This window comes from Brachyistius frenatus, unplaced genomic scaffold (genome assembly GCF_029030835.1).
Source record: "Brachyistius frenatus isolate BFR_SWC_R1_liver_20210118 unplaced genomic scaffold, ASM2903083v1 Contig_41, whole genome shotgun sequence".
Lineage (NCBI taxonomy): Eukaryota > Metazoa > Chordata > Actinopteri > Embiotocidae > Brachyistius > Brachyistius frenatus.
Genome location: NW_027210640.1, coordinates 3,181,939 through 3,208,028, shown reverse-complemented (window position 1 = coordinate 3,208,028; position 26,090 = coordinate 3,181,939). Strand labels below are relative to the sequence as shown.

Sequence of the window (26,090 nt, the reverse complement as noted above, 5' to 3'; positions counted from 1 at the left end):
AATAATTTCCACTGTTTCTCACACTAAGTATCATTAGTTTTTGTGGAAATTAAAATAAATCTGTATCGAGGAGGGACATGGTGTTTCAACTTCAGTCTTTAACTGTTTCGGTTTAATGTTAGTAAGGCTACTGCTGACATGCATCACAGTTTCGCGAAACGTGATGTGATGTCATCAAAAAAAAAAAAAGTTTTTCTTTGCAATCAGCAGTTCAAAACCCAAAGATATTTCTTGAAGTTTACAGCCACATAAAACAAAGAAAGGCAGCAAAGGAATTTGCCTTTGACTTATTGAGTATTCAGCGATTCATTTTAGCCCTACATCTACGATGACTGGAATTGTACGTTTACACCCCTGTGAAAAAATACCTTTTCAAAGTGGTAGCCAAGATTGTTTACATATATTCCACACCCCATTATGTGAATGTCTTGCAGTGCGGAGCTTTGAGAATATTCAGAAAATGAAGAAGATTCACGTGATTTCATTATTTCATCCCTATTCAAGTTAGCATAGAGCTAGACTGGAAGTTAAGTCAACTTGGAGTGTGTGTGTGTGTGTGTGTGGGGGGGGGGGGGTCTCTGGTGCTCCCCCCAAAAGGATGCTTAGTGTGGAAATGTCTGACCAGACACCGGATGTAAAATCTGTGTACTGTCAAAATACAGACAGATTTATCTGTCGGTGGTAGGTTTATTCAATACTGTATGAATCATTTGGCAAGGGGGCTGAATGTAATGGATGTTAGAAATGTAAGTTCTAAATCTTTTCCATCTCATTTAACAAAAATTTGCTTTGCTGTCAGGTTAAGACGAGTATGAACACATTCCTGAAGAGCTGCATCTGTCTTGTTTTTGTTGTTGCAGTACGGGTACAATGTAAAACTGTTAGTTCCATTTCCAGCACATAATACACAGAATGATACACCACCTCCACACTACAAATCTCATTAAAGCATTACACACAGTTGTGCCAGCAGCTTCTATCAAACGTGTGTGTGTGTGTGTGTGTGTGTGTGTGTGTGTGTGTGTGTGTGTGTGTGTGTGTGTGTGTGTGTGTGTGTGTGTGTGTGTGTGTGTGTGTGTGTGTGTGTGTGTGTGTGTGTGTGTGCGCGCGCGCGCGGTGGATATATATGTAAAGCACTTGAAACCACATGTATGTATTTGTACACACAAAAAAAGAATATTGTAGGAAACTGGCAATGTGGGAAACAAGGAATTATATTTAGCTAATCGGTAACTATTGTAATACATTAGTGAATAATAGGTAATGTGTGAATAATTACGTTAGCAGCGATTTCACATACACTGGGAGCCATCTTATTTTTTGGACGTGACATAAGGTTGGTGAATATAAGTCGGGCATTACCGTTCAGAACAGTTCATATTCTGTCGTAAGCTTTTAGTTGTAAGAGGAATAAGTTACAACCCAAAATATAAACAATCGTTTGCAAAGGTTTTGACACCCGTGGACACGTTACATATACAGACGTAAAAAAAAAAGATATTGATAGAATGGAAACGGAAAGGAAACATGGAGCTCAACCAAGCACATTGCAATGATAGTAATGCATCTTAACCAGAGGAGTAACTCTCGTTGACCGCAAGAAAACGCATAACGGTCAACATTCAGCGTTCAGCGCAGAACAATCGGTCAATGCGTCGTCAAGCTGCTGGCGTTCATTTAAACAATTTAAAAAATGTGCTGTACTCAGAAAAAAAAAAACGTTTTGGTGGACACGGGCTGTAGGTAGCTGCAGCGTGACAGTGTTGGCCGGTTTCGGCGCATACTGATTGGTTCAAATTAATCGGAGGTCTCCGGCAAGTAGGATGGAACAACTGTAAATTATTCTCTATGGAGGGAGTCCAGACCCATTTATTCACAGAGTGAAATGGAGTTCTGGTTCTCACCAGGCTAGCTGTGGACCTCTTGATGAGGACATTTTCACCAAACCTGTAGCAGATGGCCTTTTTCTCTTTGACATGCTTAAATTTTCTCAGTCTGTTCTCTTTCCTGTCAGGAACCAAGAAAGAGGCAAGAAAGATTTGATTCTTTCACTCCCTCTCCGTCACTCACACACTTTCCAGTTCTGTCTCTGATGCACACAAACACACATCAAGGCCAGGCAGGCTCGGCGTTGGTTTATCTGCAGTTTACAGGGAGTTGTTGGTGAATGCTGTGCTTCCAGTCCTCCTCTCTCTGGTAGTGTTTGCACTATATGTGTGTATGTGACAATGTGCATATCAGTGTGTGTGTGTGTGAGAGAGAGAGAGAGAGAGAGAGAGAGAGAGAGAGAGAGAGAGAGAAAGAGAAGGAAGTGACAGAGAAGTAGCAGAGTGCCTCTATGTACTATGTTAGAGAGTGAGAAGCACATTGCAAAACAAGCCACCATGTAGTGTGTTGATGTGTGTGTACATTGAGGCCTTTGGAGTGCTGTTGCGGTAGAAAAGCGACAAACACAAAGAAACAAACACAGTAGCATTGCAGTGTGTTGCCTGTTTGTATCGCAGCTGGGAACTGAGACTGTCGGAACACAAATACATTGCCTTCTTTTTATACTGTGTATTAATATATAAGAGTTTGATTAGTGACTGTCATTGAGGGCTGATGATTCTTTTTTGTCATATTATAAATCCATTTTGCAAAAAGCGAATCAGTCGGGATGACCTCCATTTAGCATGCATTACCTTCAACCTCAAACAAGATATAAAAGTTCAACTAGCCTGTTACACACGTTTTGTCACATGTGTAAAGCGTGTCATCCATGTGCATTGCAGGACTCTGCTCAGGAAGGTGTCATCACCCGTGACATCCACCGCACTTTTCCCGCACACGATTACTTCAAAGAATCTGATGGAGATGGACAGGATTCACTGTACAAGATCTGCAAGGTGAGTCTGAGATGTGACTTTAATTTTGCAACAGAATTAGCTGAAATTGGGTAAAATCTGCCTTGATTATACGGTATTTTGCCCCAATTTCTTTATGGCATCATGAAAAGGAAAGTGAATATCTTTACACTCTCTTTTAAACTGTGTTTTTGAAATTGTCCTGCTGAGAATCAAGCACTGAGATGAGAAGCTAATTCTTAAATGTGTGATAAATGTTGCTTATTCCTATAAAGCCAGCATTTAGATGTCTTTTTTTCTTCTTCTTCTTTGTGGTCTGGCAGCATAGCTCAGTAGGAATTTGCTTGGCATTTCAATTTGGCTCAACCATGTATACTTGACTGTGCTCTCCTTTACTGAGACGTCAACATGAACCCTTCCTACACATGACCCATAGGACATACGCACCACTCAGTGGACGGTCTTTGATCTTTTCTTCCAATTTTCTAGGTTGAATAACATAGTGGCTGTTATGTAGGTGGCATATTGCTTCAAAATGGTTTCTGAAAAGTAGGCCATGTAGTTGCAGAATCCTTCATGCTTTTTTTGTATGCCAGTGAGCCTAAACATGGACCACTTGCAGATGAAGTGAAAAATGCTGATTATCTCATTACAATGGCACATGTCAAGGCCTGGGATATATTAGACAACAAGTAAACTGTTAGTTCTCATAGTCAACATGTTGGATGGTGAGAAACCCTGAGAGACTTGGACAAGGGGCACGTTGTATGACCAGAGGACTGGTTTGAAGCATCTCCAAATGGCAAGGCTCCCAGTCACCTGTGGTGAGTACCTGCCAACAGTCATCCAGTTTTGGACGAACCATGAATCTTCAGGTTCTGGGTGAGGTGCTGGAACGAGTCTCAACAGCACCAAGTTGCAGTTTGCAGAACTTGACGGTTGGTTACTACGGTCTTGGTGCCCGATGCCACAGAAGGGCACCTTCAGAGGTCTTGTAGAGTCCATGCTTCAGTGGGTTGGAGCCATTTTGTGCAGCACATTGGGGACCAATAGCAAATTAAGCAGGGGTGTACATAATGTTTTGTGTCTTTAGGGTACATCTCTCAGGCCTAGCTTGACTAATTTTGGATGTTTTTAGAGGTAGCAGTCATCATTTTAATGACTCAATAATTTTAAAAAATATTCTTGCTTTGTGCTGTCAGACTAAGTCTGAGTAGTCGACCTTGAGGCTAAAATTTTGTGAATACAAGCTTGTGAGATGTAGCCACAGTTTGCAGAGGTAATAAAAGACTAAACTGCATTAAAATGAATATCCAAATTGTCCTAGTGTTCTATTAAAATACAGCATTATGTTGTATTGCTTGTTGTTATGTATTGGTGTCAGTGGTAGTTGTAGCCAAAAATATGAGAGAAAACATTGCTAGGAGTACAATGTCAGCGTCACACATAATTAAATACATTGTACATCACTATATTTTATATTTAGGTATGAGTGAGGTTAGGCCCTGCATGCACTAGTTTACAATATCACATTTTGAAGAGCAAAGCGTCTTTGGTGAGTAAATCTTGAAATACGTGTCACTCCCTCTACACTGATTTACAGATACAACACTCTTGTAAAGTACTCGCAGGGATAATATCAAATACAACCATGATATATTGAAATCTTTAGGCTATCCATACAAACTTGCACAGAAAATATTGAACAGCCCTTCACGCTGACATTTGGTGGATCTGCTTCGATCCTGTTACCATAAAGAACGAGCAGCACCTTCTTTTCATTAAAATGAGAGAGTAAAGAGGTGCTCTAAGTAGAGGGTCCTCAGTGGACTCACACCCTGAGGTAATTATCTGTGAAGACACGCAGTGTATTTTATTCAGACAAAAGCCAAGGTCAGCACTACTGAAATGTATTAAAGCCAGTCTTAATCTCTGTCACTGTCCTCCTTTTAGCCTGACTACAGCTGTGAACTCGACCTAAGACGGTTTTCATGCACAGATGACTTTCTATTGTCCACTGATACACCCAACAGTTTTATTACAAACAAAAAAACGACATCAGAAATGTTTGATTTTCAAAAAAGTGTTACTTAAATTAGCAATTTAGCAAACTTGTGAGAGATCAACATAAAGGACACTGAGAAATTTCACATTTATAATCAGGACAAAATTAAAATAGTGGACGGTAAATGTAGTGCGAAGTGACGGCTATAGACCTAAAATAATACACGACCTATATCACAGGAGTATTTAGCTTATTCAGTAAAATCAAAGCCTGTTTCAAGATGATGAAGTGGAACTTTTGCTCTTTGTATTTTCCTACTGCTGCAACAGTAGAGTCTGGTTGGTCAGCGCTCTGGGAGAACCTGTCAGGAAGGTTTAACATCCAGTCTGGACCCAACTAGGTCATTGGCGAGCCAGCCTTCATTTGTATGCAAATCCATGTAGATTTGCAGCTGATAAGGTTGGTTAGATCTTGAGGCATGAGTGGTGTACAGGCACAGAGGATCCAGGACAAAGTTTATATTCATCTTCATATCCTACTCAGTTAATAAGCCTGGAGTATTTTATTTCTAACCTTTACTCTCCGGGGAAGGTCACATGAGCCGCATGCTCCTCCTCGGTGATAGTCTGTTTTGTTCTCTTAATGTTCCATTCAGTCAGACTTCTGGCTCAGATATACAACCTCACACATCTTCTGTTGGTCACTCAGAAGGCCCTCTGGAGCTGTTGGGGGTTAACCTCAGTCAAGGATACACAAGGAGTGAGGCAGTGGGACCAGCTGGTGTGGAGATTCAGACTCTGAGATAAATGGATAAAGGGATAAAGGAAATATCTTCTATGTTTCCATGGAAACAGAAATTAAACAAAGGAAAAAACAAGCAAACATGACAACACGTCAGCATGCCTCATCAACCAGGCTAATGTTGCGTGTCCCAGTAATCACTGAGTGTTTACAAGCGCACATTATTCAGGATACTAGTTCACATCCTGGTTTCCACCATCCCGTTTGGATTTCTGTATACGTGACTTTGTTAGAATAAAACTTTTCCCTGCTTCCTATTCTGAAGCTGCCTCCAAAAAAATCTCCAAAAGCGAGAAAAACAGTTGTACACTAAGCAAATAATTAATCACAAAAATTTTGAGAAAAACATACAAAAGCTTATCGGTTAAAACATAGTTGATATTCATAAATGTATAGGTTCTGGTATGTGAACCAAATCAGAAAATCAATACCTGTATTTTAGATTCATATTTATTTCAGTATAAACAATCTGTTCTGTTGTCCTTTCCACACAACCTGAACTTTAACTTAATAAGGCCTGTGATTTTCAATAACATTCTGCGTTTATGATGGTCGTTGTGACCACTATGGGTATTTGCGATTTCGAACTTGAGCAGAGAACAAACTTTAGATTTTGTTTAACATTTTTGGGGAAGTCTCAGGGAGCCAAATTCGGTGAGTTGGGTTGGTGGGGAGCTTCTTCTTTTTTTTTTTTTTTTTTTTTAACTGTTGCAGGTGAGGAATTTAAGCTTTTTCAAAGTGCTGTTGTCATTTTGAGAACTCGAGTGCCATCGCTCCACAGTTTGTGTCGTTTGCTCTGAATATTTTCTCTCAGCCGCCTCCGAACGTCACGGTACAACTTGCCGTTGACAGTTTGACCTTGAGACGAATTCACAACAACCGCATAAATAAACCAGCTTGCTCTTGGTTGCGCTCCTGACCTGACGTGCCTTCTTCCGCCTTGGAGAGTGATGTTCTGCCCCACTTGAAACACCTCTCAAAACACCTCGCCTGGCTCCTTGCTTCATAGGCTTTATTTAGCATTTCAAGGGTCTTTGTTGCTGATTTCTGGGGTTTGACACAAAATTTGATGTATGCTCTCTGCACAAGTGCAGTGTTGGTACTTCGTGATCTAGTTACTCTTTGGCTCTCTGTAGCAGGATCAACATATGACCTCAAGATATTCACTCAAACAGATCTCTAAATACCATCACCCCTGTAGTGCTCATAGCAAAGTGCTTAAGGGTTGTAGGTACAATGAAACCCACACATTGATTATCAAGACATTTGTACAAGCTAAAAACATTCCCAAGGTTATATTCTGCACTCATTGAAATAGAAAAATATGTTTGCTATGAGAAACTAGGCATAGACTGAAATAATCCACCTCTCTGAGCCTATTATCTGCTCAGGCTAACAAATTTAGATTTCACCCACCAGGACCTCCCCCATCCATCTGTCAGCATGCACTTCTCCCAGCCGAGTTGGGGACATGTGAATGCCACACTCCATCAAGCATGTCAGCTTGTAGATTACACTCATGACAGCTCCACAAGCCTTCTCCATTACCTCCACATCAAGCCTCAAATTAGCTGAACAGATCAGAAGTGGAGTCTGGACGTCAACACTCATTTTTCAGACATGGAAAAAAGGGAGACAATCTTTTAACCCAATGTACGAGGGGGTTTGACTGCTGTTACAGTCACCGTGTCCATCACAGAGTGAGCATCCTGCCAACATATCTGTGGGGAAGATCTTGAACCATTGCCAGCTTAGTCAATTCAAGTGGTTCTGGATGAAGACTGTACAAAACATAATATTTAAAGATGTAAAAGTAAAATTCAGTGTTTCATCAAATTACAATCCATGTCGCGCTTATCAGGAGGACATCTGTCTGTTAGTATGGAAGACCACGCTCAGCTTTGGTGCTGCTGACCTCCCAAACATTTTCAGTTGCCAGACTTCAGCAGGTATTGGAAACCTGTTTGCTGTTCAGAGTTAATGTGTTTCTTACAGCACGTATGCCTTGCAACGATGTGGGCAGATAAAAGACTGCAAGCCGGGTGATGTAATGTTCGTCTGTTTTTAGACACGTTTTCATGTCCCTGGACCCTTGTTTATTCTGTGAACAGGCCTGTCTGTTTGCTCATTAGCATGATTGGTGGGGTGTGTCAACCACAGACCGTTATGAGACAGCGAGTCTCCTGAATGGTTATCCGAAGGTCATTCCTAGGTCATTCCTCCGTACTTTAATGACCGAACGAGCCATGGTTTCTCATGGTCGGACAGGCCATCTCTTCTCTTAACTACTGCAGTGGAGAGAAGTTTGTATGTTGTGTAATGCAGTACTAATCAGCCTTTAATATGGATAGTTGATTCTGAGGAACATCTTATGTTGTATAGGTGCCATGTTACTGAGTGCAGGCAGCTGAACGTGTATCTGTCACTATAATACTGTGTGAACAGCTTGTTTTTATGCTACACTCAAACTTAAACTACATCATGTCTTCACCCTCCAATTGACAACTAGGCATTTGAAGCAAAACAAAACTATTCTAAATAATCACTCTGAACTATTGGACTATTGGAAGGGAGACTCACTTGCGCCATGAACTCGGGCTCAACAAATACCATCCAACCCGAGCCTTGGACAAAGCTGAGGAGAAGCATCTCTTTGGCTTCATTTTTGAAATGCATATTGCTGTTTGCGCTGCACATCTAACCTTAATGTTCGCTGGCTTTACATGGTAGAATTTGCACTGCACCTCGTCTTCATTTATGGTTTGAAGGAGTTGCACACACAATTGTTTGATGACTGTAGTCGTCTTTGGCCGGTTCTCATCTTCGCACTGTGACTTCTAATCTCACAGCAACACACAGTTTCACCTGCAAAGCTCTGATAGAAATGTGTTCTTCTTGTGTTGTTTAATGTCAGCTGGCACACAGCCAGGGGGAAATAAAGAAGAACGACAGTCACATATACAAATAATTTTTTTTATATTTGAATGGTTTTTCAAATATTTAAAAATCATGACCTGTCCCCAGTGACACGAGGCTTTTCACTCCCGTATTTACTATTGAATAGATATAAATACATGTGATTTGCAAAGTCTTCTGGACCTTATAATGTATTCTTCTGTCAGCACTATACTTTTTCTCGGAAAGTCTGTTTTTTAAAGAGTCTGTTGGATATTGGTGTTATGTTATTAGATTCAGGGGCTTAGCTCAGCATTTAGAGAATAGGAAGCTTCACAGAGAGCGACACTGACAAAGAGAAAACCAAAGACAGAGACAATCTTCAGGCAAATTCTTCTGGGAAAACTTTAGTGCTGGGGAGAAACGGTCTCTCAGGAAATGTCTTCTGTACATGCTGAAGTTCTAACAACATTTACATTACAGTGATACAACTAAATGGAAAATCAACAAGGCCCTATGATGCACAGATAACCTGTTACTCACTATAAAATGTGTGCTAAAAAGAAAAAATGAATTGCTTTATGTAGGAGTTAAACTGACTGGCTGTTAAACCAGCCGCTGACACTGACCACTTCCTTGATGCTGAAGTGTAAGGCGCTAAATCCCCAGTGGCTTGAGTGGAGTTGTTCATTGACTGGTGAACCGTATTACGCTGTGGCTGAACTGTGCAGCCCCGAAGTGTGAATGTGAGTGTAACTGTGCAAGACAAGGAGTGAAAGGTTTTCTATAATCCTGCTGACAAAAAAACAAACGAACTGCACTGAAAACATAACCTCCTTGGCAGAGGTACACATGGAATATTTTTTATCCTCAGTACATTCTGTTAACCACCCATTGATGTAGAGATTAGTAATACTCCGATCAGCAATATGGTGATGGTTACTTAAGAGTATCCCAGTCATAACACATTTTTGAATATGGTGTAAGTGTTTATGGAGGTAATGGAGTTTCAGAACATATGTGATAAAAGGTGCAGCTACAGAGGTAGCTGTGCAAGATCTGATCAATTCCCTCTGGTGACATCACATCCTAACAATTACATGTTTAAAAATGAACAGAAAAAAAATGAGCATGTGGAGTTAGCTCCTCACACGTCTGCAGCCGCTCCACATCTCCACGTGAGGCCACCGGCTCCAGGCCACATTAGCTGCTATTAGCATAACACACCCGAACGTCTCATTTAACTTTTGTTGGGCTAATTGAAACAGGTTTATTAATGGGTAGCCCCTTGAGATGAAGCATTTCATTTTCAAGAGGGTCCAACAATTTGCATTGTGGGTAATGTTGGCTCCAGACTTTGATAAGGGAGATGGCTACATGAAATAAAAAAGAAAATATCCACGGTTCTGTTGCATAGATTTTAATTTACTTGCCAAGTGTGTCACTGCTGTTAGAGTACACTGCTGAATCAGTGGAATATTCCTTTAATGTTTCAATGAAGTGAAAATATGGAGAAAATCTAAGGTTCTAACATTACAGCATTAATTTGTACAGTGTAAACAACCTGACTGATATCAGTGGCCTCTGGTGTCTCTGATAGAACAACAACATTGAATTTGTCCTCAGTGTGTTTTATTTCTCTCTTGCAGGCCTACTCTGTCTACGATGAGGAAATTGGTTATTGTCAGGGTCAGTCATTCCTCGCTGCTGTTCTCCTGCTGCATGTGAGTAAACTTTAATCCATCCATCCATCCATTCACTAAGTCTGCCTTTTCAATGTTTATGAGAATATACAAAAAAACATTGATATTTTATAATATAATGTAATCTTATATAACACAAACTATAGCCTTTGTAATTACCACAGTAAAGTAACCTTTGACACTATTTTCAATTCACATCAATATACACATTCTTCTCCTGTGACAAATGAGCTTCTCCCTTGCTTTCAAAATAAAAGCTCCCTGTAGCTGCTTGAATGTTACATTGATTCTCCCACAGACAGTTTGAGTCAAGCAAATTATCATAGTTAACACTGCAACAAAGAAAAAAAAATGTCCACATTGTGCTCCTGCTCTTAAGCTTCACTGCAACTACAGAAACAGAGTCTGTTAGCTTGTACAAGGCAAAGAAAAACCAAGGTGGCATAACACTCTGTGGAGGTTTCAAAAAAATAGGCGGATATGTCTGGCTGACAGGAAAGTTGCTGACCGCTTCAAAGAAAGCAGTTTATGGCAAAATGATGTAGATGAATAGAGGGAGTGAGAGTCACTCACACACATTTCAAGGTCGCTGGCAGACGCAGCTTTCCTTTCACATACATATTCACAAAAAATTTCCCCTCGGGGATTAATAAAGTATATACCTACCTACCTACCTACCTACCATATTTGTGCACATCTTTCACATTTCTCTTCTATTCTTTATTTGGTGTTGTGTTGCCGCTTGTCTGTGTAAAACACCCTTGAAATTTTATTCGTGGGAGTTATTAAAAGACAGATGGAGGAGAGACCGAAGAGTTGACACAGGGAGGCGGGAGTCCCAAGATGAGGAGAGAGTGCGCTGGTTTGGTTGAAGTCCAAATGACAAGGGCAGCTGAGGTTAAAGAGGAGGGAGACTGAGGAGAGGAGGGGAGAGGTCAGGCGGAGGTGGGGTGAGGTAGAAGAGCCATGGAGAAGAGCTATGAGTTTACTGGAGAGGAGAGGGGAGCGTGAGTAGAAAAGGGTGAGGAGGAGGAGGAGGAAAAGGGGGAAGTTATGGAAGAAGGAGGCTGTAAAAAGGAAGAGGGAGAAGGAGAGATAAAGGTAACAGCAGCAGTAAAAGAACGAGGGGTTATGGAAGAGGAAGAAGGGAGAGGTTATAGAGGAGATGTCAGGAATATTAATAGGGGTTCAGGTTTACCTGCAGGAGCCCATTCAGCCCCAAACACATACTGTCACTCTGATTAAATATCACCTCACCGTCGCCGAGTGTTTTTGTGTGTGAGAGAGGAGAAATAAACCCATACACCTACACAAACACACACAAGCACAGTACTAAGCTTTCTGTTATACCGCTTATCTTCATCCAGCCAAACAACACACACACTGAAACACACTGAGGACAGTAAAGAAACATTTCATGCACATGCAAATTTAGTTTGTCCCTTTGTGTCCTTCACACATTCAACCTGCTCCTGTTTATTTAGAGCCAGTCAATAATGTCAGAAAATAAATTGTGCCATTTGTTGTCTGTCATATTTAAGGAGTATATTGGTCGGGTTTACCGAAACTTTGAAAACTAAAGTCTGATCCTGGTCCGGCAGCATGAAAGGGAGATAAAAGAATGGATCTATTTCTGGTCTTGAAGACTGCATTACCACCAAATGTCATGTAAACATCCTAACAAACTTCCCGGTTTCCTTTGTGGCCACGGAGGCACATTTGATCTGTTTGTTTAAAGTTGTCCCTGTTGTTTCAGATGCCTGAGGAGCAGGCCTTCAGTGTGTTGGTGAAAATCATGTATGAATATGGCCTCAGAGCTCTCTACAAGAACAACTTTGAAGATCTTCACTGCAAGTTCTACCAGCTGGAGCGGCTGATGCAGGTTAGTGATTCAGCGTGTTGTTATATTTACAATAAAATTAAAAGTATTACAGTTTAATGTAAAGCAACGTAATGCTAGGAACACAATCTTTACTGGAAGGATGGGCTGGATTATACAGGTTTATGTTATGGACACTTGTCATACTACAATACCCACGAGCCTCTGGCACTTTTAGCAAGGAGAAGAAGAGGAATGAAAGTGTGAGCAGTGCAGTTGAGAACAATACACACCACCATAGTTACTAAATTTATCCAAATTAATACCTGAATCGATATAAACACCAGTTTGAGTATATAGGTATCAGTTTTCTCGACATCTAAATCGTTAGCTTTCTACTCTTTAGTGGTATTTTATGCTCTATGATTGAATGTTTCTTGCCCGACTGCATGCTGGGAGCCAGCTTGTACCTTCAGTTTTCAAAAAACACCGATAATTAAACCAAGAGAGGATCATGCACATCAAGCCGCTGAGTTGTAAGTCACCTAATGTTTGGTAAAACTATATCGGGATAGCTGAATAGTAATAAAATTCACTCTCGCCTACAACTCTGTAAGGGTTTGGCCAGACGTTGCTCCCTGTCTGTTTGTTCAATCTGTGTTTCTCGTTTTTGTCCATTCATGACACGATTTTTAGACACCTCTGGCTGTAGCTGAAGAAAAGATTCATCTCATCAATTAGTGGCAGAAATTTAAATGATTCAGCCTCAGGGGGCGCTACAATTACAGCTCAAATTTAAAAATGTTATCCAATCATTTTGTCTACTTTATAAGTTTAAATGCCGTGAAGTTCACTTCCCATATCCAGCCACCCTTGTTATACAGACACGACTCGAGGACCGTTAATTTACACAAGATTTGATTTTCCAACGTTTTTACTTTCCTGATAAAGGACCTTATCTGAGCTGTTTCATGTAATTACTGATTGATTGCAGGATTTTTTTTTTTTTTTTTACAACGAACCAGTACACCGAAAAGAAAAGACTGGCAGACAGTGCAAATGGGCTTACAAAATGCATTTGCATTTTCCATAAAAGCAAGGAAAGTTTGATCACATTCATAATGTAGAGCGTGTTACCAGCGATTGCATCATCTGCAGGTTCTGACATGTTGGTTGTTGGTTTCTGGTCACAAACTATAATTGAATATAACGGGAATGAATTCCAAGTCTATGTGTGTGAGACTTGCAGTCTCTGTAGGCGTGCTGTCTGTTGAGGGAGATGATTGCCGGTGCAAACTCCCATCCCACTCAGGTATTAAAGCCTAAATCCACACTGAGTAGAGTTTAATTTAGCCCTGAAATCCATCTTGGCGCTTGGAGCAGTCGTCTGTTAGCACAAGGATCAACTTGGTTAGCATTGAGCAAACGCGCTCAATGAAATGACATTAGCATTGACGGCTAATTATTAGCATACAAGTGGGAGCTCACTATCTGATCCAGTTGGGTGTCGTGTGGCACGGTAAGTGTTGGCTGTCAAAGTGGTTCACTATTTGGCTAATTGGAACCTTTATTCACTGGACATTCATGGACGTCAAGACACATGCAGCCTTTGCTACCTGAAAGCTACACCAGTTTCAAAACAGAAATATACTGTATAAAAACTGTGAAACTTTAACAAAATGTGGCATGGAAAAAGAAGAAGGAGTGAAAAAAGCTGTAAATGTCTGCAGATATAAAATGGCACCTTGTTATATATTTGTAAATGTCAAATTCTGTAGTTGCTTTGTAGAATGTATCATCTTGTCATTTTTATTTATTTACTGGAAATGTAACAATGTGTGTATTATATGAACGCTGTCTCTGACTGTTTGGCGACTGCAATGTGGTTTTGAATCGTTTTATGTCTTTTCTTTTCCATCTTGATAGAGATTATCATCTTCGGGAAACAGCATGATTTAATAACGTATGGGTAAAAATGAAATCATGGGAAATTGAAATGACAAGCAGAGGCACGTCCTTATATTCTTGCGAGTTCTGTTTTATCTCACAACTTCCTCCTCCTCCTCCTCTTCCTCGATCTGTTCCTACAGGAGCAGCTTCCAGACCTGTGGTCCCACTTCCAGGAGCTGAACCTGGAGGCACACATGTATGCCTCCCAGTGGTTCCTCACCCTCTTCACTGCCAAGTTCCCCCTCTGCATGGTTTTCCACATCACTGACCTGCTGCTCTGCGAGGTAAAATCAGTGCATTGCATTATGCTTGGAGTATTGGGAGAGGGATTTATTCTACAATGTAGGGAAGGGTCAACCATCTGGAAACATGAAATTAGTAGAGAGGAGATAGAAAAGAAGGTCATGAGGGAAGAAGAGGGAGGAGTGTGTTCGAAGGTTCGGATGGAGCTATTATTGAATGAGGAAGGAGATGTGACAGCAAAGAGTGGAGAGAGGGAGAGAAGTGTGTAGGGAGAGAAGTTGGTTGAACTGACCAGCTATCAGTGGCCACGGGTAAAGCGCACTGAAGGAAAAGCTATACCACCATCACTGATGCATCTGCATTCTGCTCAGGCCTTTTAGGGTTGATACTATCAAAGTTTTAATGTCATTAGGACCACTTGACTCAATACCCATCATTAGTAATTTTTATCTTCCAGCAAGAGCTGTGTGATTGTAAAAACACAAAACTGGACAAAAAAATCTGGACATGTCTCTTTTCCTGAAATTACAGAGATCAGTGAGGAGCTCATATCGGGGTTCCCACTGGTCATGGAATTTCTGTAATATCCTGGAATTATCAGTGTCAGGGGATTAGATCATTTTTGGGCCAAGTCATGGAACATCATGGACTTTTGTCTGTGGCTTGTTTAAATTTCAGTCACTATTTATCAAACTGTAATATTTTCTATGACGTATTTTTCTGTATTGTGTTATTTAACCTGTTTCCTGAGTGGTTTTGTGGCCTTCCTGCTTGTCAACAATCACGTCAGTCAAGTTAAACTGTTAACCTGTAGCTGCTAATAAGGACAAACGAGGAAAATAAAAAAAGATTCATGAGTTTTTGCTCCAAAACTATGACATCAATTATTGGGTGCGTAGACGACAAAAAAAAGCCAGATGTAAAGTCTGTAAAACTACCATTGATTTTGGAGAGGGAGACCTTCGCAGCCACGCCACCAGTAAGAAGCATGCTGCTCCCATCACTGCCCTGCTGCAGCCCAGTTGAAGAGAATCTTTAGGCGGGGCAGCCTGAGGACATTCATTTAATAATGTGGCTGGATTTTATCTAATGAGCACAAAGCTAAAATGTTTTTCCGTTAATTTAAAGTCATGGAAATTACATTTTTAGTCATTGAAGTTCAGGAAATTTGACATTTGACTTAGAGTGGGAACCTTGTGAGTTAAATTGTATTTGTATAGTGCCAAATCATAACAAACAGCCATCTCAGGGCACTTTACATAGTAAGGTCAAGAATTACAATATTATTCAAAAAGAACCAACAATTCCCTCTTGAGCAGCACTTGGCATCAGCTGAAAGAAAAAAACTCCCTTTAAACAGGAAGAAGCCTCTGACAGCACCAGGCTCAGAGGTGGGCCGCCATCTGCCTCTACCGGTTGGGATGGGAGGAGAGCAGAGAGGAGAAAGATGAGCATTGAGCAACAACACAATAAACAGTGGGCCTGTTCGTGGGGTTTGTAACTGCAGGTCAGAAACCTGCAGCTCTGGAGATAACATCAGAAAGGTACAGGGAGGAAAAAGTACAAAATACAAAAGAAAGAGGACAAAAAGTTACTGACGTGCAGGAGAAGGGTATAAATGCGTTGAGCTTCAACTTGACTCTGGTCTCAGAACCGTTTGACTTATTTGCTTCCACTGGAGTTTGAATCTATCAATTTGCTGTTTTTGTTTAACCAACAGTTTAACAAAGCCCCAGGAGAGCGTTGAACTCCTGTGGCAATCAATGACCGTCAGTTGTAAACATTAAGTTGAAACATAAGGTTGTTCATAAGTGTGACTGTTACCAAGTCATTAGTCCTGGCTTAAGTTGTATTTCTATGATCATATTGTCTGATCTGTGACCGTATGATTTGGGGACTCGGGTGAAGAGAGGAACAGAGGTTTCAGCTGAACACCACCTGCTGGTGAGTCGGATCAGGTGGTAGGTTAAGCTGCCACACAGACCAGGTTCAGCCAAATATGTAATTAACGTCTGCCGTGGGAATGTCTGACTGATGCTGCCGTCATGCATCTCTGTCATCACTGAAAGAAATATTGTATTCGGAGCATAAATTTAAAGTTACAAAGGGCCAAGAACAAAGCCTTGAGGGACACCTTATCCAACGTGAGCAGATGCATCAGACATTACCCATAACAACAGCTTGAGGTCCGTCAGAAGGATGTTAACTGTTGAAGAAGTCCATTTCTTCCCGATGACTCAGCAAAATAGCATGATCCACAGTGTCAAATGCCGACCTTAAAGTGAAACACAAGAACTTATTATCAGCACCATTGCTTAGTAGAATTTAGTCACAATTTGATTGACTGACTCTCCTGTTTGTGTATTGTTAGTTTAGTTTTGTGTGTACAAAAGAAAGAGAAAGGTGATGGATTTTGAGTCTTCATTAATTAACTTCTGAAAAGTTTCTTTGCCCTTTATATTTCCATACCCCTCCATTTTTCTCTCTCTCTGCCTTCCTCCCTCCTTCCTCTCTTCCACTTTTCCTCCCTCCATCCTCCTCTATCAGCCCCCGGCAGAACAATTAAAAGTTTCCCAGGTCTTTCTCAGCCAATGAGCCGCATGATGAGAATCTGCCTGTTAAACCAGGATTCTCATATCCTGCATCCCTCTCTGTCTGCCCTCCTCCTGGCTCTCTCCATCATCATTTCATGCTCCTTTTTTGTTTTCTTTTTCCATCATCTTTTTCTCGATTATTCTTTCTGCCGTTACGTTTGTTTTCTCGCACTCCCCTTGCCATTTCCTCAGCTTTTATTGTGTTTTTCATTCTTTTACCATCCATCTCTCCTCAATTTTCACAATTTTATTTGTTTACCCATTTGTTTCTCTTTCATTAGCTCTATTTTCTCTTTTTTTTTTTCCCCCTTTATCTTACTCTTTATACATCAATGTGTCGTTACTCACTCTGTTCACCAGTTTAACTCGTTGGCTCTTGTAAGTTTTTACATCCTTTTCTTGTTTCCTGTTCTTACCTTTATCTCCTTCTGTCTTTGTTCCTTGTCCCTGTCAGACCTCTCATCCCTTTAGTCATCTGCTCTTTTCATTCTCAGCTGCTCTCTTTCCTTGATAAAGTCTCCTGTAAAGTTTACTTTGATTATTGTATCACTCTTTTATGGATTTTCTTGTGATTGGTGGGGAATCCCTGTCACACCTTGACATGACAGTTTTTCCAGATTATATGCGAGTTGTTAGGTCACATTGCTTCCATTTTAGACAGAGTAGTTATTTCACTGTAGCCATGAATATCATATTTGTGGTGGCAAAGAGCTACTTTGCTGGATTCCTCACAATTTGACTCACATCTGAAACTTTTTTGACACCTTTACTTCTCTCTTGGTATCTTGTACCATCATCTTCCCACTCTATACTCTCATTATTTATCTCCCCTGTCTGTATGTTTATCTCTCTTCTTCCCCATGAGTCTGTCCTGCTTGGATACACACTGAGATTATCTTTTTATCTCTCATACACACCTTTGATCCTGCCTCAGAACTGTAGCTCCATCTTGAGGCCTACAAAGATAGGTGTGTGGAGGCAGAGCTCCCCCTCGTTTTCTCTTTCTCCAGTTATTTTTAGAGCTGTCCAGATATTTTTAGCACTGTGTTGCCATGTGAACTGGTTGTCACGGAGACCTAGGAGATGGGTGTTCCCATGCAGAGCTGGCATCAGCTTTACATTTCGTTTCTTCTTGTGTCACTGTAAGCACTGTATCGATAAATGAGGGAGGAAAAATACATTGTCATGGTGTTGATGCACGTATGCATCAGTAAACAACAACAAAGCAACTCAGCACTATATACTTCACACAATAAACTGGGCAGTACTTAAATATAACGAAGGGAAGTTTCACCTTATGTCATTTTTATTTTTTTTTCATTTTATAGTACTACTTCTTTTTTTTTTCTTTTGCACTGTAAAAGCCGTCTTCACCTCGGCTCAGTGAAAATGTCTTTGCGCTGCAGCTACCACACCTTTACATGTGTCTACTGATAAACTGCCGCAGTTCTCCAAAATGATTGACATTCATGGTTTAAGCAATAATGCTGTAAACTGTCCAAGCAAGTAAGATATACTGTACAGTAACTGCACTTCTCGATACTGTGAGCATTTTTTACATCAGTGTATACATACTAGTGAGATTATTTTGAAAGTGAGAGGATTTTATACTGTAATTTAAATAGAAATACCATTATTTGTCGGATATCTACTTGTCTGTAAAATATGATTTACAAAGTCAAGTTTTCTAAGAACTGTATTCTCTGTGTCACTTTTTTTGTTCTTTCCTTATCATTTTTAAGAACTTTTCTGTTGAATCTTTCACTGAAAATGCCAAATGCCTTGTTGTTAAACGTTGTTTCAGATTTTATTCAGATATAAGTCCATTCTTTTCATTTTGAATCAGATCATGTTACCATAGAATTCCATTGCTATGAAATTGTATATTGTGGTAGCGGTATAGTTGCTGGATAGAAAACTTTTTGCACATTAAAAGTCGAATCCAAATTTAGGATAGAAATGGAGATTATTCTCGTCAATATCACATATTTCACCTCTCTTTGGTATCCTTACAGTATCTCAAAGAATTAGGTAATCGTTTTGAAAAGTGTCGCTGTATTAGCTATTGGTAGCTAGAAAAATGCAAAGTTGCAAAGAACCACTATAAATTGCTGTAAAAATTCAGTTCCTGATTAAGATTTTCAGAACTTTTCAGAAACAAATGCACTGATATACTTAAATGGTTTTCATTTTCTTAAAACCTGCACTTGAAAGATTTGTTCCTATTTTTCCTGAAGTCACATCTAATTCTCTCTCTTCCAGGGACTGAACATCATCTTCAACGTAGCCCTGGCCCTACTCAAGGTTAGTACTCACTTCATTCCTTCATCCATCTCTTTAAATCAGCTCTCATGTCAAAATCAAATTTGGTTACACCCACCCAAATCCTTTCTTGTTAGATCATCTTTGCTTCATTAAAAGACAAACAATATGTAGTTTGTGTGAAAGATGGTTTTGTGCACCAAAGATAAACCCATCTGGATTTAACAAAAAACGCAAATCCAAGTTAATGGCAAGGGTCATGATGCAAAATGAGGCATTGTGTGTGTGAGGTGTGTTGAGTTCTCGGTCTGATGGCTACTTTAGCCAGTTTGTTTGTTGGTATTTGTTGCCCCCTAGTGCTCAAATCAGAAGGTGCATCTGGTAGGGAGCAGGCTGACAAGTCCTTACAAGACATTTTAGACAAATAGTTGAAGACTCATTGTTAAACAGCTGCTATTCACTATCTCATCAGAATATTACATGTGTCTTTGATTCAAGGGATCAAAGTTTTTATCCAAAGGCAACTGGACTTCTCTTAGTTTCCAAAAGGTTTCTGAAGTTGAGAAAAAGTCTTTGGGACGAGAGGCTTCACAAGAACTCCAGTTTTCTTTGGTTAAAAACCTAGATTGACCACAGCCTAGATAACTGAGAAGCTTCACAGACACATTAAAGGGATACTTTTCTGTTTATATTTACTATTATGCTAAACTATTCTATGATATAATATGTAATGAGAAGTAAAGGGATTGGATACATTTAAACAATGTTTTTGATTTGCACCCTTCAGCTAAAGTTAACAACCTTTTAACCCCTTGCTCTTCCATAGAAAATCCATACTTTTTTTCATTACCCCTTGGAAATAAATTAGATTAAATCTGCTTTATTCAGTCTGTATCTACATATTAAAACCACCAAAATAGAGTGAGAATAACTTTATTTTTAAAAAATAATGAAAAAAATGTTTAATTAAATTATTAAAACAAATATGGTTTGGATAAGTGATCAGAGGAACAATTCTAAACTTGCCCAGATTTAACCTGTTAACTTCCTGATAACACGCCAGGCTAACTTCCTGCTACCTGGCATCAGTTGTTGTGGTTTTGGTTACTTCAGAATAAAAGCAGTTGTTCCTTTAGGATTCTACTACTTGTATTGTAACTTTTAACACAAATAATTCACATGGTTGGAAAGGTGCTTTCAAAAGGGCTGCTGGGAAAAAAAAAATGTGGAAATGCAACAAGTTAGGAAAAGAATACAAAAATAATTTGAGGGGTTAAACAGTCCCTCCGGGTACTGTTCAGATCATTATCAATGAAAGTGAATGGCACAAACATACTGGATCCCTCCAAAGTGGATGACTGAGCCAAGAGGATATTGATTAGGGGGGTAGCGGAGAGACTAATGGCAATGAAGAAGGAAAAGCACAAGATTAAACATCAGATAAACTTTCTAAAATGCAGCTGCTGTCTGTATTTTAATTGTAGTTAAAGAAATATGACATATACAAAAAAAAAGTTGTTGCTGTCAGAGCAGAATGGTGTAGACGTAATACTTGTTGTGTTATCAGATCTATTTATGGTGGGACTGATCGACGCGTTTTGGCAATGACTGTGTCATATTGCATGTCTGTGTCTGGTCGTTCAATGCGGACCTTAAGTTGATGCGACAGTCTTTGTGGAAGTCAAGCTGAAACTTCAGGAATACTCAGTGATGAAGAGCAGACCTTGTCTCATCGTGTACATGCATGTCTTTTTACTGAAAGAAAATAAATCTGTCAATTAGCCTCTTAGTTATTTTTCATTATTTTAACTGACAGTTTTCTGGATTTTATAGCTTAAGTATCTTCCTCTTTAAGTCATCTATAGTAGAAATCAGGTAAAACAAACATTAGTTCATACTAAAGTCATAATATGATACACAGGTGAAGTTTTTTTTCAACTAAAGTAGTAACTATGCTAATTACAGGTTTATAAAAAAATTCACTGCTCACTTTTGTGCTTTACTCTTTTATGTCATCCCAGAAGAAAAAAATCATGGCTGCTTCTAACTCTCAAATGATCAGTTTCATTTGACTTTTTCCAATTAATTAAAAAGAAAATAGTTGTTGTCAATAGGCATTTCCAGCCTGTCCTGACATGAACGATATGTTAGAAAGCTCACCAGGTCCTTAAGTTGCACAGTGTATGTTTACAGATGGAAAAAATAGCTTTCCTGAAAATTAGAGACGTGTAAGAATAAAATGACCTTTTTTGCCCCTTAAACAGCCCTTTTAATATTATGCATCTGCCAATATTTATATTTTCTTACATAACAGTCACCTATATCACATATTGACTTCGGACCATATTAATTATTATAATAATAATAATATAAGTCAGAGTGGTTTCCTTGTACATACTAATGCAGCTATAGCCAGGCTTTCCTCTTTAAATGACTCCTACGTAGTCGGTTTTAAAAAGCCCTCCTGCACTATGTTGTAGCGATAATGTATTCTGTGTGTCGGAGGGAGAACGATGTGGTGGGACGCGATGGTCGGAAATGGAGAACAAATGAGGATGAGAAAAGGGAGGAGTGTGGAAGGGGCTTCCACTGCCTGCTTCCCATTGGCCGGGCATGACGGCATTCTCCCCCGAGGCTCCCTCCTCCCTCCTCCATCCATCCATCCATCCTGCACTCCCCTCCGCTCTCATCCCCCCCCCCCCCCCGCTCCCTCCATCTGTGTTCACCTCCCTCCCTCCCTCCCTCTCCAGCTAAGCAGTCGCTATCCACATCACAACAGGAGCATAAGCTATAACGTTAGCTGTCTGGACCTGAAGGAGAAAAGCTCTGTGTTTTTGTTTTTGTATTTTTCTGTTCATCTTTAGCTTTCCTGGATGCCTTGCGATCTTCTCTCCCTCAGTTCCTCATTCTCTCTCTGCTGTACCTCCTGCACCTCTACCTCTGCATTCTCCTCTTCACTGCTGTCTGGATCTGTATTTCTCCAACACGCTACCTCTACCCACCATCCAGACCTCTGCATCGGAGCCGCCCCTACTAGCTGTTAGCCGTTAGCTGTTAGCATCACAAAGAGAGAGAGAGAGAGAGAGAGAGGCAAGGGAGAGTAGAAACGGGAGAGGTGGTGGATGGGAAACACTGTGCTTTCTTTGCTTTGCCTCGCCCCAGCTGCTGGCCAGGGCCAGCACTCCTGAGAGTACAACAACACATACTCACGCAGTCACTCATGCATTTAGCCTGTGCTGTTCAGTGGCAGAAGAGACTTTTTATCTGAGGGAGCTGGCTTCTCATCTGAAAAGATCTCCCGACCGATACGGACCGGATGTCAGGCTGCTCCTGCTAATGGAAATCTGCTGGAGGGACAGACGCTGGAGTCCGTGCTGGAGCTGCTGACCGTGCTTTTACTGCTTCATGTGCTTTGGATCTGTACAGAGAGAATAAGAACGGGTTATTATCAGTGAAGAGGAAGAGCAAAGATACAGAGAGGCTGTCGTGATACGCTCTCTCCGTTTTACTACCCCATCTCATCTTTTTATGCATCACCGCTCGGCGCGTGACTCAACGAGTTCAACATCCACTCAGCCATACAAACACGCAGCGCATCATTTCCTGAAGGCACAACACTGCCATATTCCCAGCACTAACAGACCAGGTCTTGTCTGCCTCTGCCACGTCTCCAGGACTGCCTGCTGAAGCTTTGGAGAGCACATCAAAAGATCCATGCTGTTATTTCAGGCCATTTTACATTTCAAAGAAAGCTCAAATCTGGTCAGCTTCATACCGCCGCCGGCCTCCCGTTTGGAAAGAGGGTACAAAACGTATCGACTGCTTTGATGTGTCGCGTCGCATGCTCTGAGCCTTGAGCATTAAGGCCACTTAAGCGGTTTCTCAGCCTCTTTGAAGTCTAACAACGAAGGAGAAATATATTATAGAAAAAAAAAAAAAAAAAGGTGGAGTACTTATCCATTACTGCTGTTCACCGGAGCAGCAGCCCACGTGTTGAGCAGCTTTGTTGCTAGGCAACGGCGTACTGGATTGGAATTGGTTGGGGGAGTTTGCCAAAGGAAGATGAGAGTGGGTAGTGTGATTGGATTTCAAAGTGAGCGTGGCAGGTAGCTGGAAAACTCAGCATTATGCAGAAGGCAGCGTCAATAAATCATTTTCTGACTGTGATTTTGTCGCACCTGGGGGGCGTCTCTGGGCTCTGACAGTGGTACAAGCTGAGTGGACTCCACCAACGTCTTGTCCACTTGTCCCAGTTCTGTGGCGCACAAATGAACTGGATCAGCTCAAGTGTCACATGGCTTGGACGCCACGGCTGCGTCTGCTGAGGTGCTGCGCATTGCTTTGAGATTCTCTTTGTTTCTTTCCTGAACATCGGTCCGTTGTGACTGTGGCAACATCAGCTTCCTGTCTCAGAGGGTTCGCTTGGACCCAGCCAGTTTGGCGGCACACTGACCTCAAAACAAATCTCAGCTCGGTTTCCGCACTCCAACCTGCCTGCTCCCAGCGCACCCGTCCTCCGGCTCTCCTCTAACAACCGAGAAACCCACTGGGACATTCCGACGACACGCTGGAGTCATCTTCCGCGCTGGCCCCGGAGTGGGACCGCCCCTCTCCCTCGCCCTGTCCCACCCCGCCACCGTCTCCTCCACATTCCCGTCCGCCCTCTCCTCCCCCTATACCAGCCCTGACCCCACACCTGAACCTTCCAGCAGTGCGCAGGGCGGTGGAAGATGGAGAGGGAAAGACGGAAGAGGGAGCCCACAGCAGTGAAGCCTCAGCGGACTCTTTCTGCAGGGTAATGGGTCTCCTTGGGATGGGACACCGGCTCTTCGTCCCCAGGCTGCTGGCGGTGAGAGAGAGAGAGACAGCGAGAGAGAGGGGGGACAGGGATCCAGATGCTGAATGAAAGAAAACTGAGCATGCTTTGATGGTCGAGTGTTAGAGTGGGGTGGAAGTTTGACTTGTGTTGAAAATGGAAAGAGCAAGTGAGCCTTGCAAGCATGTCTCAAAAAAGCAGTTTATCTGTTGTGATGATGGCTTGACCTTTGACTCTTTATGTCTTTTGAAGTATAGCTTTCAAATTCTGCTCCTTTATGTCCGCCCCATTGTATTTATGTGCCTAAAATTCACGAGAAGACTTGCTTGTTTTCCGTCTGACACGCGCTCGAAATCTTGCATGAATGGTACTGTGGAAAACTCCTTTTAATAGAAGCTGTCCGAATCCAAATGGCCAATCAAAATGCGACTCTTCTCCCTTCTGTTTTCTCTTCTGTCGTCTACAATTTTATGGTCGTTGCTTTTTAAACCTCTTTCAGAATTAGAAATGAAACCTGGCCAAAGCAAAAGGACCAAGCGGACACAAAAGACTGTCCTGTCAATAACAGACACATTCTCATGATAGATTCACACAAGTGTTTTTGCATTTTTACACCACCAGGTGGAAGTATTAGTGTGTCTCTCCATTCTCCAAACTCCAAACTTCCTTTAAAATCATCCCTCTCCACATTTACTACTAAAAATGTGGTAAATCTCAAACTCCTTTAAGCAACGAATAAAAAGTACGGGTCATGTAGGACACACATCTGAAAATAGAATTAGATCCAAAAACCAATTTGGAATTTGGTCCCAGTGTGAATGCTAGCAGGACAGGGAGGATATGATGTGAATCAGATGACAGGACTGTGAGGTAGTTTCTAAGTTTTCAGCCTCCATTTACAGATAATGTGAAGGGCAGTTCAGGCTGAAGGGGACAAGCTATTACAGTATGGAATCTACTGATTAAAAAAAAAAATAGGATTTTTTTTTTTTTTTTTTTTTACATTAAAGATTAAAGGCGTTTTAACGAAACAAAATCACACAGATCAACAGAATATTCACCAAACTGTTCGGACCACAGCAGTTTTGTGTCTGTCCTTCTGAATATAGAAATCTAATGACATCCAGCACCTGAAGATACACTCAATGAACAAACATGTCTGGCTCTTACTGACCATCCCTGGTTCTGTCTCCTCCCACCTCCTCATGTCTCCCTACAGACGTCTAAAGAGGACCTCTTGCAGGCGGACTTTGAAGGGGCTCTCAAGTTCTTCAGAGTCCAGCTCCCGAAACGATACAGAGCTGCAGAGAATGCCCGGAGGCTCATGGAGCAGGCCTGCAACATCAAGGTAGGACGGGAGCTCTGCACACAAACACCCCTTTATTCCTTACCTTCCTCTCAATTTGAATACTAAACCGTACGAAGGCACACATCATTCTAGGAGATTATTGTATGAACAACTCAATAAGGAATTTCTGTCTTTGCATCTCCCACTGAGACACACAATACATCTAACCAAAGGGGTCAGAGGTCGAGTGGGATGTCTAGTATGGTTGTTTCATCGCGGTTGTTTCATCTCATTGACTGCCGAGCCGTTTATCGGTGTGCTTGGCTTGATTGTCTGTGAATTTGGTGCCGACAGTTACAGGATGGTTTCTTGTGTTTCATTCGTTCTGCACTTTACAGAGATCAGCCGTCTCTAAAGGCTGCACTTCTCTTCAGAGTCAGTCATTTCTTTGCCTGTTTCGACATGGAGATTGTGCATATTCTCTTCTTCTGGGTGTTTCGAGAAATCCTAAAAGGTATCACTTTCTGTGAAGCAGGAAGGAACAAAGTACTTAACAGCAAATAAGAGCGCTTTAATAAACTGATGCACTGCGAGGAGGATATCTGCTGTGTTGGAGAGGCCTGACACAGATAGGGGAAGTGATTACATTCTTTAACTTATAGTTTGTGCCACATATTTATGGCTTTTAACAGTCTTTCTTGTTCTTTTGTCTTTCGTTGGTCTGAACTTCAGTCTGAAAATAGCAGATCAAAGTTTGCTTCCGTGGATGGTTTTCTTCAAAATGTACTCTTGGCTGGGTTTTTTCAACAACATTCTTTTCGACGTACAATTTATCATTCTCCCACTGACCTTAAAGAGGCTGCTGGCATCT

At 41.1% G+C, this 26,090-nt stretch overlaps 1 protein-coding gene across 3 annotated transcripts in view; it reads left to right on the top strand.

Annotated features, from left to right (window-relative positions):
• Positions 1–26,090, top strand: part of rabgap1l (RAB GTPase activating protein 1-like) — a 114,249-nt gene that overhangs the window by 68,054 nt on the left and 20,105 nt on the right. For 2 of the 3 annotated variants that reach the window (XM_069702390.1, XM_069702391.1), the window contains exons 14-19: positions 2,772–2,885; positions 10,194–10,268; positions 12,004–12,129; positions 14,157–14,300; positions 19,116–19,157; positions 25,151–25,279. In XM_069702390.1, coding sequence (XP_069558491.1) covers positions 2,772–2,885; positions 10,194–10,268; positions 12,004–12,129; positions 14,157–14,300; positions 19,116–19,157; positions 25,151–25,279 — 630 coding nt within the window. Of the gene's footprint in view, positions 1–2,771; positions 2,886–10,193; positions 10,269–12,003; positions 12,130–14,156; positions 14,301–19,115; positions 19,158–23,827; positions 23,965–25,150; positions 25,280–26,090 lie in introns of those variants that run through there. The other variant, XM_069702392.1, reaches the window with a different exon arrangement.